Below are 12,853 nucleotides of genomic sequence, written 5' to 3'. Positions count from 1 at the left end.
GCTGGCTGGCACTGGTTGGGTATGGGGGTTGGTGGGGCTGAGTGGGGTAAGATGCAATCCTTGCCCTCAGGGAGCTCACAGCCCACCCAGTGCAATGAGGAGCAGACACAGACAACAGCAAAGTGTGATGCGTGATAAGTGATGGCACAGGCAGCTGTGGGCGTTCAGAGGAGGGCACTCAGGTCTACCTGGCAGAATCTAGGAAGGATATCTGAGAGCAGTGACATCCAAGATGAATTCTTTTTTTTTTTTTTTTTTTTTTGAGATGGAGTCTTGCTTTGTCACCCAGGCTGGAGTGCAGTGGCACAATCTCAGCCCACTGCAACATCCGTCCCAGGTTCAAGCAATTCTCCTACCTCAGCCTCCCAAATAGCCAAGATTACAGGAACGTGCCACCATGCCTGGCTAATTTTAGTATTTTTAGTAGAGACGGGGTTTCACCATGTTGGCCAGGCTGGTCTTGAACTCCTGACCTCATGATCTGCCCACCTCGGCCTCCCAAAGTGCTGGGATTACAGGCATGAGCCACTACACCCGGCCCCAAGATGAATTCTGAAGGACCTGAGGGAGGTTGCCAAAAAGAAGAGAAAAAGTGCTCCCAGGGCAGACAGCCTATTGCATATGACCTGGGTCCCCTCAGGTACTTAGCTCTTGTCCTTGGGCCAGTTTGCCTAGATCGATGGACACATCTACCCCTGGCAGTTACTGTACCCCAGGGTATTTGGCCAATGTCCACCTAGCCTGTTAAAAATCTCAAAACAAAGGTCAGTTAACTAAACTTATGAAAAATGTGGCAATAGCATATTGTTTGTGACAGTAGAGCACAAAGTCTGTCTCTGTTCTATGCTGCTGAGAGGTAATGCTGGGAGAGGGAGAGGGAGCAGATTGGGATGGGGTGGAAGTGAAAAATCACTTCCTGAGAAGTGGCTGTTCATCCTGGGGAAGAGCAGAGTTGAGGCCCATGGTTGCCAGGTTCCAAGTCTGAAGGATGGTCAGGAGCAGGAGCCGAAGTGATCTGGGGCCCCAGCACAGACCCAGGACCCATGAGGGGACGTCACACAGAGCAGGTTTTAGCTTGGAATGAGGAGGACCTTTCCAAGCAATTGCAGGATCATTGAACAGGAGTTTGGGGCTACAGAGATCTCCCATGCAGCCCCCTCACTTAGCAAGACCCAGGTTGGGGATGGGACTTCCCCAGGGCTACTCAGAGTGACCGCAAAGCCAGCACCAGCTTGGAGGCTCCTGTCTCCTAGCTCAGAGCTCTTTTCTGTGCCTGAGTTTGGGAGGGGGGGTCCTAGAATTGAGTACATTTATAGAATCTTTTATTTTTGTTGAGCCAAGATCATCTTTTGTTTCATACCCCAGAGTTATACATTGTGTGTCAGTGTGCGTGTTTTCAACAACAATCAAATTCTAAAGGACACATTCTGACTCCCCCAATTTGGAGCCAAAACCAAGTGAGAAGACAAGTCTACCCCTGGCAGTTATTACACCCACCCCAAATAAGATTGGATACAGACTGGTTATAGACATATCCACATATAGACTGGTTGACCTTGTTTGCACAGTGGAGTTAACAACAATCCCAAGAGTTAAAAGCTGAGAGGGCTGTGTGCCTATCATGGCTACCACCTGGCTGGACTGTGGGTGAATGCAAGAATACAGGGGACACAGTCCTTCCATCTGCAGACCCAGGAGGCACCCTGAGCAGAGTGCAGGGGATGAGACCTTATACTGCCTGGGACAACAGAAGCAAGGCTAGCCAGCAGGAATCAGAAGCCCTGGACACACATAGGACATGGCTTCTACATGAAGAGCTGTCATGCACAGAGCCCTGAGTCCACAGCAACTAGGACACTGGGAGGGGAGGAACAGTACTCAGGGAAGGCTTCCTGGAAGAGGCAGATAGGGTTTGGACAGGTTAACTTGTTAAAGGGAGGGAAAGCCACCTCCCAAGTGGAGGAACCATGGTGAGGAACAGATGGCAGGAAGAAAATATGAAGATATTTCTTGGGAACTTCACATAGAGCCCACAGTTACTTTCATCATGAATAAAATAACCGTAATTTATTGGACACTTACCGTGAGTTAGGTTCCAAGCTAGGAACTTGGCATATATTCTCGTCTTTAACCCTCTTATCAATTCTAAAGTTCCCAGTTTACAGATACAGCCATGCAAGATCTGAAATTGTGATTTAAAAAAAAAATCTCTATATCTCTGGCGCCTAACCCAGAGCCTGGCACGTAATGGGTGTCCAGTAATGTTTGTTGAATGAATGAATGAAATGATAAAACTAGAGGATTTAGTATCAACATCTCTCCAGCATCCAGGATGTCCAAGCCACCTGGCTTGAGGACACGGGAATGACTTTAACTTCCCACCACCTGCAGTGCTGCTTTTGAGAGATGCTTTATCATGAAATACCGTGAGCTGAGCCTGGCACGCAGTAGGCACTCAACAAATGCGGGCTGAATGATTGGCAGCCCTGCTCAGTATGGGGGTAAAAGTATGCTGAATTCAGAACTAGGAGACCCATGTTCAGTTGCCCACTGGGTCGCTGCTGAGCACGTGGCTTTGAGTGGGTACTTAACCTATTTGAGGCTCCTCCTGCCTCTTTAGACCAGGATGAATTATGCCCAATTCATGGTTTGCCATGAGCATTAAATGCAGGAACTTGTGAAGCGTCTGTGAGCCTCCAACACTGCCCCCAGGGAGAGATTATGGTGATTACGGTCGGTGGGAAGCTGAGTATTATTTCAGTGCCATGGGACGGTGCATACAGCAGGGTATGTGAGTCAGAGGGGCGGGCTGTGTGGCCGGGGTGCAGTGGGGTGCCGGCCACACCATTCCCCACTCTTGATGATTGATTCTGATCAACCTGCATATTTCATGCGCTGCCTCCCTGCTTCAAATAAATAAATCAGGGCCTCCTCTGAGCAGCAGGACCTGATTGGGGCATCTGCAGGGCTCAGGACTTCAAAAGGCCAAAGCAGGGATGCTGGAGCCCCCCAGCAGATTCTGCTAATGTGACATTTAGGGGCCGGGTGACCCAGGTAAGCAACAGCCGCTTGCGCAGTGTGATGCCCCCTAAATGGCGAGGACCCTTGTGGGGAGAAGGAAGTGACTTTTACAGCCCGTGTTTCCACCACCCACGGTCAGAGAAACACAGGCAGAAGTGTGGCCCAGGGGATTCCCTGTTCTGTTTTCTGAATGTTTCTAAGGGCCAGCAGTGCACCTGCATATCTGCAAAGAAATTCCCTTAGAGCTAGAGCCCCAGGAGGCACTTCCTCAGGGTGTGCCTTGGAATTCCTATATAAACTCCAGGCATTTTGCTGGCCAGGGTCTGCAGCTCTGGAAGGGACCCGCCTGCACTTCACAGAGGCCTTCATCTGGGGATGGGTGGACAATCCTCCTCTTTGCGCTTCCCACATTCAGGAGGCACAGGTGGTCCATGAAGTGGGCACTCGGCACAAACTGTCACCTCTCAGGAATCCCATCGAGGCACCCCCGTGTCAGGGAAGAGCATGGGCTATGGAAAATGTCCAGGGTTTGAGTCTGGCCTCTATTCTTATTACCACTGGGGCCCTAGGCAAAGCCACAAGCTGTCTGAGCCTCCGTCTCCTTGTCTTTAAGGTGGGACTGAGACCACCTACTCCACACACTGTTTTAGCTAGGCAAGAAAATGTACATACAGTAGCACTGATCCAGCACACTATAGAGGCTCGGTCAGTACCCCCAGCCCTTCCTACCTGCTCCCCACCATTCTCAAGCCTGCTCTTCCCTGGGGGCCCTATCCCTGCCCTCAGACTCACTGCCCCTTGCTCCATCCTTCTAACCACAACCTTTCCCTAAATCTGCTTCATCCATGTTCACTGGTATCCTCCCAGATGCCAGATCCTCTGACCCTGCTCAAGGGTCTTCTCCCAGCCTCTCTGTGGCATGTGACACTGCAGCCAGCTCCATGGTGAAGGTGTGCCTTTCCTTGGCTTCTAAGATGCCCACTCCCTCCCAACACCCTGCTCCTGCATCCTGGTCACCCCTTCCCAGTCTCTGCTCTGCCCACCCCAGGGGTCAGGGCTCCTCTAGAGTCTGCACTTGATCCTCTCCTCTTTTCACTTGGCTCACTTTCCCTGGGGGTCTCATTCCTGCCTCCAACTCCAATTCCCATCTTCCATGCCAATGACTCCTGCTCGCCCCCCAGCCACACCTCTCCCCTCAGCTCTAGACTCAAGAGCATCTCTGCCTTGATGCTCCACAGGCATCCCAGGCTCAGCACATCCAAGATGGAACTCATTATTCTTCCCCTTGTATTTGAACCCCTCCTGGGTTCCCTGCTCAGGGATGGGAACTGAAACTCCTCATCCCCACCAGAACCTTGGATGACCTTGGTCCCCCTCTTCTTCATCTCCCATTTGATCACTCAGTTGTCCTGATTTTACCTGGAAAAAAGAAACCTTGCTTAAATCTGATCCCCATTTCCATTTCTTCTGCCACCACTCTAGGCCAGTCCTCATCATCTTTATCCTTGACGATGACCAAAACAATGAACTAAACACACCAAGAACTGTAAGAAGGTTGAGAGTAAATTTGAATGCACCACTTGGGTTTAAAAACACACTGAACAAGTGCAAGGAGCCAAGAGCAGTGGGAGATTATGCTTAGTATGACACAGCAGAGCAATGTGGCTTCTGAAAGATGCTAATTCAACCTAAGGATGCATATAATAGCAATGTGAACTCCAGAATGAGGGAAGGGATGGTGGCCTCTACTTGCTGCTGACCAAATCATGCCAAAAGTGCACTGGTCAGTCCTTGGATCTACACTCTACAGAAAGACTGACTTTATGGAATGTGGACCAAGGAGGGACTGGGGTGGGGGAGCAGGGAGGTTGAAGTGCTGTTCTGTAAAGAGGAGTTGGGGGGTGGTATCAGCAGACTGACCTGTCTTTGTCTTCAAGTATCTGGGCCTATCCTAGGGAAGATGGAGCAAAAATGGTCTGTGTGGTTCTAGAGGGCAGAGCCAGTTGAGCAGGGGGAATGTTACAGGGAAACATTTCAGCTCAGTGACCAGGAAGAACTTGGTACCAAACAGAGTACAGTTGTAGGAATCCTGGGCTCCCCATCTTTGAGGTGTGAAGCAAAGGATGGACAACCAGTTGATGAGACAGAGACAATACAAGAGAATGTTCCATCCTAGATCAGCTTAGAAGTTTTGTGATTCTAACCAGAAGAGGCATTGGAGAAAGGGAAGCCTGCAAGAATATATCCAGGGCCTGTGAGGGGAGCAAGAGCCTGGAATAGGAGCACCCAGACACAAACCCAGATCCCAGTCTAACTGGCCACTGTCTTTTGCTCCCCACAGACAGCAGGGAGGTGAAGGTGGGAGAGTACAACGCTGTGGCCGACACACTGGAGATCATCAATGACACCATCAGGTTCCAAGGTAAGGCAGGTGGGCTTCTCAGAGGAGGAGGCCTGCCCAGTTGCTCCCAAGCCTGGACATTGTCTAAGGGTTAGGGACAAGCTCAGCATCCTTGGCTTCATGGGGTCAAGGGAACATCCTCAACACATACACTCAATCATTGAGCACAGGGCTCCAATCACTTGTATGGGCTCCAGCACCTGGCATGGGTCACTAGAGTTTGTATGAAGTGCACACTGGGTGTTTAAACCATTGGATGGCCAGGAGTAATTCTTTTTAAATGTAGCCCTGCTAAATTTAGGTCTGTCTTCTCCTCTGGCAAAGGGTTTGACTGGGTTGGCAATAAGGCCTGTCTATCTGCTGCTCTTCCTAGATTATTTCTTCTCCTCTGCTAGAGAACTCCTCTTCAGCTTCTATAACCAGCTCAAATGACACCTCTTCTGTGCAATCTTCCTTAATTGCCATCCAACTGAGCTAATGACTCCCTTCTCTTTGGTTCCAGTCTTTTTTCTCTGCCTCTCTTATGGCCACTGTCACTTTACATTGATATTACTAGGTGATTCAGCTATGAGCCCCCGACTGGATCCTATTTAACTTTAAATTCCTGGCACCAGCCAAGGTCTGACGCGTGTTGGAGACTTGATGGTATTTAATGACAAAATGAATTGATCAAGTGGATGGATGGATGGATGGGTGGGTGGGCTGGTGGATGAGTGGATGGATGGATGGTTGGGTGGATGAGTGGGTGTGTGGATGGATGGATGGATGGATGGATGGATGGATGGATGGATGGATGGGCTGGTGGATGAGTGGATGGATGGATGGTTGGGTGGATGAGTGGGTGTGTGGGTGGATGGATGGATGGATGGTTGGGTGGATGCATGGATGGGTGTGTGAATGGGCGGATGGATGGATAGATGGATAGGTGGGTGGGTTGAGTGGGTGAGTGAGTGGATAGATGGACAGGTAGATGGGTGGACAGATGGATGGCTGGGTAGATGGATGGATGAACTGATCAAGTGGATGGATGGATGAATGGGTAGTGGATAGATAGATGTATAGGAGGGTGAGTGGATAAGTAGACAGATGGACAGTGGATGGACGGATGGACAAACAGTCTAGTCACTTAATAGAAATAGAGAAAGCTGCCACATCCATATTGTTACTTTGATTCCACTGGGTCAGCAGAAATTGGGACAGCTGGCTTTCTGTGCCAGGAGCTTTTAAGTTCCTTCTTGAAAGCAAGGGCACCAGAGAAGGCTCTTCCGCAGGCCCTTTGATTAGACTCTGTCATGTTCCTATATTTCCACTGGACCTGAGGGATTCAGCCTTGAGAACATTGCAAAGCAAAACTCCAGTCAGCCTCTGAGAACCAGAGTGGCCTCCACACTCAGGTGAGCCTCCCTATCCCAACTGAGGGAGCTGTCACCGGACATACTGTCAAGTATTACCTCAAGGGTGACACCCCAAATTCACACAGCCTGTTGTAACCACCAGAGCCCTGATCCCCAAGATCGGCATGTCTGCTATCGGACTGGGGAGATCAGGGTTTACTGAACAAGGACTCTGGGTTTACGAATTGAAGAAAAGATTCAAGCGCCAAACAAATAAAAGACACAAAACACAACTTACAGGAAAAACACGAATTTGGTGGGGCAGGGACCAGTAGCCAGGACAGTGGCTAAACAACAGTCAGAGGGTACCAGGTCTTCATTGGTGATGCCCAGGCCCTGCCTTTCAGCCCCGGGCTCTGCCCCCAGGCTGAGAGAACACAGAAAGCCGCCATGCCAGGCCTACTTCCTGCTTCTCAGACCTTCCCCACTACCAAGACCGTGAATAATCAGCCTCTGAACACAGAGCCCAGGCCTTCTATCCACACCTGGCCTGGGTTCAGCTCTCAGCCCCGCTCACTCGGACCCCTACACTAGCCCCCAGTGAGGCTTCTCACTGCTGTGCTAGCCTTCCCTCCTCAATCTATTCTGCCCTCAGCAGCCAAAGTGCCCTTGCTGTCATGCCAGGCTTAAGATGCCACCTCTGCTCAGAGCCCTGCACGTCCCCACTGCTCAGAGCGAGGGGACCTCACTCTGAGCTGTGGCCCCAAGGCCTCCATGAAGGGACCCCTCCTCGCTTCTCTGTCTCCTCTCTCAGATTCCCCCCAACTAAACTGCTTACAGTTCCTCAACTGTCCTGAAACACCACTGGGCCTTGGCTCATGCTGTGCCTTCTGCCCAGGATGCCCTTTCCTTCTCATCTTCCTGGCCAACAGCCAACTACTCTACTCATCCTTCGAGACTCAGCTCCTTCGTTGCCTCCTTTCTGTAGCATTTCCTGACCCCGTCAGGCAGGACTGCACTCTGCTCCCTGCTCGCTCTCAGGCCTCCTGTCTGATGTTATCACATCACCTGGACCCCAGCGTCACTGGCAGCAGTTTGTGTAGTAGTTAGACCATAAGCTTCAGGGTTAGGCAGATCTGAGTTCAAATCCTGCCACTTACTAGCTGTAAGAGCTACTTAACACCCAGAAAACCATTGCCCCCTCTGTCAAATGATAATAATCTTAACTACCCCTGAGGCTGTTGGGTGGATCAAGTAGGAAAATCTCTATATCTTGCTTAGCCTGTCATAGGCATTCAATAAATAGGATTGCTTATTAGTGCTTTTTTCTTTTTTCCTGTGGCTAGTGTGTAAGTTCCCTGAAGGCAGGGACAGTGTATTTTTCATCTTTGTATCATTGGTGCTCAGTCTCAGGCCTGACAGATGGGAGTTAATTATTAATTGTGATTAATCATCATTAATGATGAATGAATGAGTGAATGGTAATGAATGGATGAATAATGAAAAGCGATGAAAAGCGAGAAAGAAAACTTAGGACTTCTGCTGTTACTAATACTCATGATAAACCAAGCATTTGGTTTCCACAAAGTCTTAATACCCCTTGTGGAGCCATCATTTTGCAGGAAGAGAAGAAGGAGTAAGGAGGAGACAGCTTTCTCTTGTCTGTTGTCAATTTTCTGGAGTTGTTTCTACACAATAGGCCCCAAACCCAGTAGTGATCCTATCACCTGTGAACCAAACCTCAGTCTTCTTTCTCAGTGTCCATAGAAGGGCTTGTTTCCAGCCAGGATCTCACAGATGCCCCAGCACTGTTCTTGCATTTGGTAGCCAGAAGGCACCTGAGCCAGGTGTTTGGGGAAGGATGATGGACAGAGGGGGAAGAAGCTTCCAGATGGTGAGCTTTCACTTCTGGAAGCAAGAAACGATGTTGCCTCCATCTCCTTGTGTCTGCTTTAGTCCAGACTTTTGGCCCTTGATGCCACTTTTCTTATTAATGTTACTTTACATGGAATTGCTTAAGGCTTCACATTAACCACACCAGCAGGTTCCTTGATGTTTTCAAACCTGGCAACTTCCCTAAATTTCTTAGATGATTCAAACTCTTTTAATCCACTGAATGTTTCTCGCTATTTTTTTTTTTTTTCTGTGAGATGGAGTCTTGCTCTGTCGCCCAGGCTGGAGTGCAGTGGCATAATCTTGGCTCACTGCAGCCTCCATCTCCTGGGTTCAAGCGATTTTCCTGCCTCAGCCTCCCGAGTATCTGGGACTACAGGTGTGAACCAGCACACCCAGCTATTTTTGTATTTTCGGTAGAGACGGGGTTTCCCCATGTTGGCCAGGCTGGTCTCGAGCTCCTGACCTCAAGTGATCCACCTGCCTTGGCCTCCCAAAGTGCTGGGATTACAGGCATGAGCCACCACACTCAGCCAAAGCCACTGAATATTTCTGAACACATTTGAACTTGCTAGCAGTGTTTTAAACCCAGATGTTCAGGGCAGTTCTCACTCCCTGCTACCACATCTGCCCCTTTCCTGCTTGTCTCCTGGGAAGAGAGGCATAACTGGGACCCTGGTGGGGCTCCCAGATTCCCAGGCTTGGCTACTTTGTAACATCCGGCTGATTCCACATACCCCTACTGGAGAGAAAAGCCCTGAAGTTTCACAATTCCACAGCAGAAACCTGACCTAAAATAGCAGCTAAGAAAGAGGGATTCGCAGGAAGCTGGGGGAGTCCCTGAATCCCTCATCCCAAACCAGTCTATGTCTGCTAAAACTAAAACAGGACTGAAAGATGGATTTGCTCTGAAACCCTCAGGGTTCCCCCGAGTTCCTTGTGCTCTTGAAGAATGAGCAGCGCACCTCTGCAGTCACATAGAGAAATGGAATCCCACAGTTCCAGGCCAGTTCTGGCACAGCAGGGAGAGGAAGGTAGCTTCTGCCTCCCACAGTTACTCAGAGTTGTATGGAAACAGAAAGCCAGATAGAGCTTTTAAAACACAATGACACTGAAGCAGAAATTCTGCAGCCAAAACACCTATGTGTCACCATGGAACCAACAGGCAAGGTGTCCATCCTGTTGAGGAGGGATCATTTATTGTGTATGTATAGGAGCAGAGATCTTGAGGCCAAAGCCAAGTTCTTCATCCCCGAAGGCACCCACGGGTACCCACTCACATCACCCAGCCCTGTGCTTCCAGGCCGTTGTTGCCTTGGGGGATAAATGGTGATGGTTTTTCAATAGTGTAATTAGACCAAATAAAATTCTAGTCTTCTAATGGCTATTAAATGCATCACAAATCCTTTATTGATTCTATTTAGAGAAAGAAATAAGTCCTGGCTCAGGCTCCCTGTTGGGCAGACTGGCCAACCACCGGATCTGGCTCACCCGGTAGATAGATGTGCCTTGTGTAGAGTTTGTGCAACAGGGCCTGGCTGGATGTCAGGGACACTAAGGCAAAGGTGTTCTCGGGGAATGACTTGCATTGGGTCCCACTGATGTCTTCTCTTGATCCTCTAGGATCCGAACCACCAAAAGACAAGACCATCATCCTGGAGCAGCTGCGGAAGATCTCCCTACCTCTCTACAGCATCCTCTCTGCCCTCACCATCCTCGGGATGATCATGGCCAGTGCTTTTCTCTTCTTCAACATCAAGAACCGGAATCAGAAGTAAGCCACCCTGGTCCTCCTCTGTGATATCACTTTCTGAATTGACAAGCCTATGGACACAGTATAGGAGTGCCACATGACAGATTCCCCAGGGACACAGAAGTCTGCAGGGCAGAGTTTCCCAAAGTGTTTCTCAGTTGCTAGGATGTTGTAGGTGTTACATGCATGTGAGTACACGTGTGTGCGTGCACGCACACAAACACACACACACACACACACACACACACACACACACACACACACACACACACAGAGGCCGGGCTGCTGGTTGCACAGGAGTTTAGTCAAATAAGTTTGAGGAAGTTAAATAAAATCGAAGAGTCCAAGTCCACGGGCCTTCTCAGAGCTTTGGATATACTCCTGTACTTTGTGGAGGTCCAGGAGGAGAGATATAGAAGACAGAATACCCCAAACTTCTTTGCCCCTATCCCCTAGCATCGCTGGGAATCACCACTGAAGGGGGTCACAAAGTCCAGTGAAATGGACTCCCATTGGTACAGTTCATTACAGCCAGGAAGCCCTCCCTTCCATCATCCCGTATGACCCCCCGGATAACTCCTCATTTCACAGAGAAAAGCCCTGAAGTTCAGCGACAGAGTTGTGCTGTCCACTCGTGGCAGACTGTCTTCTTGGTTTCTTGTCTTAATTTCTTTTCCCCACCACATGCCCTTAATTCTCCAGAGGAGAGAGGCTGACTGAGTTATTCTGGTCAGTCATGGGTAGAACAGGCCGCCACTCCAGGCGGTGGTTTTTACCAAGTGCATTTTGCTTCTTTGGTGTCCATAGCAAATCCCTGAACCCAGCCCCAAGCCTTTTTGTGGAATAAGCAGGGGTGCAGAGCGTGGGCCGTCATGGGGACAGCCACAGTGACCACCTACATGGTGCCATGGCTCTGCCATGGTGCCCAGAAGCCACATTGCATGAACTCGTGGGCTGTCAGGAACAAGTCTGATTCTGAAGAAAACAGTTTTTTTGGTTTTTGAGATTTTTTAATTTCTCCCTGTTTGCAAAGAAGGAATTTGGAGGCTCTAGACTTTTGTGTGTGTGCTTGGTTTTTTAATTAATTAATTATTTTAATTAATTAATTAATTTTATTTTACTTTTTTAAGAGACAGTCTCACTATGCTGCCTAGGCTTTTCTCAAACTCCTGGACTCAAGCGATCCTCCTGCCTCAGCCTCCCAAGTTGCTGGAATTAGAGGCATGAACCACTGTGTCTGGGGTTATTTTGTTGTTTGTTTGGCTTTTTTTGATAGCAATTGCTTAGGTCAAACCTATTTCCTGAAAAACAGAAAAGAGTTTTCTTCTCCTGTTATTTTATTTTACTTACAACAAATAGCACATATACTGCCACAAAAAAAAGTGAGGCAACTTCTGTCCACTCCATACAAACCTTAAATGCTCAACACACCTCTTAGCACTTGGCACAGGCCTGGGCACATAATCAGCTCTCAAAGTTAGATTGACAGCCCAGATGCCTCGAGAAGTGCCTTCAGGACAGCAAGTTGCCCCATCATAAGACTAAACTCATTGAATTCCTTAACTACCCCCTCTTGGCCTCCTGGGGGAAAGTTACCATTACTCTTTTCAAGAGGCTGGCATCCAGGTGAAGTTTTTTGTTTTGTTTTGTCTTGTTTTTTAACTGGCTTGGCTATTTAAAAATCTGCAGAAAGATAGAAAAAAAATATTGCTATGGTTCCCAATCCCTCCCCCTGCTTCTCTCCTCCTAAATCCATCCTATAAGGCCCACCTCCTCTGGGAAGCCTGCCCCAACCCCCAGGCTCTCCCCTCCCCTGACTGCTGTAGTAATAAGAATGGAGGCACCTAAGTAGTTCACGGTTTACAAAAGGACCTCCAAGGACCCAGCGTCATCTCAGCTTCATGTGTGTCCAAGGCAACAGGATCAGTTATACAGGTAAGGAAATTCAGCCAGGCTAAGTGACTTGTCAAGGTGTCACTTTTATGGAGTGGCCGAGTCTAAGCCCTGGACCCCGTGCTCCCAACTTGAAAGCTGGGGTGCAGTTCACAGAGGAAGAGCAGCAGGCTTCTTATTTCCCTCTCCCTTTGATGTATTGCATGTTTAAAATGTGAAGGGTTAACAGAACTGGAGAATGCAAAGGAAAATGTTGGGGAACAATTGGCTGTAATTACAGTCTGCAAAAGAGCCCCTCAACCACAGGGCGCCTAAAACCCGAAGCCCTTCTGAGCTGATTGTGCTGGGGGGGCCAGGCACCTACAAGCCCACTGATGACCCTGGCTTGCTGGGCAGCTGGGGGCCACCACAGGGTTCCAGGAGGAAATGACAGAGAAGGATGCAGCGTCTGGAAGTACAAAGAATGCTCCCTGCTCCCCACTGCAGCCTAGTGAAGACAGGGGTAGTGGGTGGGTTGCGGACTCTGGTGTCTCCCTCTGTCACCTGGTGACTGGGAGA

General features: G+C 49.3%; 1 protein-coding gene across 2 annotated transcripts in view; it reads left to right on the top strand.

Annotated features, from left to right (window-relative positions):
- GABBR2 (gamma-aminobutyric acid type B receptor subunit 2) overlaps positions 1-12,853 on the top strand; it is a 420,187-nt gene that overhangs the window by 311,197 nt on the left and 96,137 nt on the right. For both annotated transcript variants that reach the window (XM_004048340.5, XM_055350040.2), the window contains exons 9-10: positions 5,363-5,443; positions 10,273-10,423. In XM_004048340.5, the coding sequence (XP_004048388.2) occupies positions 5,363-5,443; positions 10,273-10,423 (232 nt within the window). The remainder of the gene's footprint in view (positions 1-5,362; positions 5,444-10,272; positions 10,424-12,853) is intronic.

The sequence above is a fragment of the Gorilla gorilla genome, chromosome 13 (assembly GCF_029281585.2).
Source record: "Gorilla gorilla gorilla isolate KB3781 chromosome 13, NHGRI_mGorGor1-v2.1_pri, whole genome shotgun sequence".
NCBI lineage: Eukaryota > Metazoa > Chordata > Mammalia > Primates > Hominidae > Gorilla > Gorilla gorilla.
Note: the sequence above shows the minus strand (reverse complement) of the source record. Positions and strands in the feature narration are given on the sequence as shown.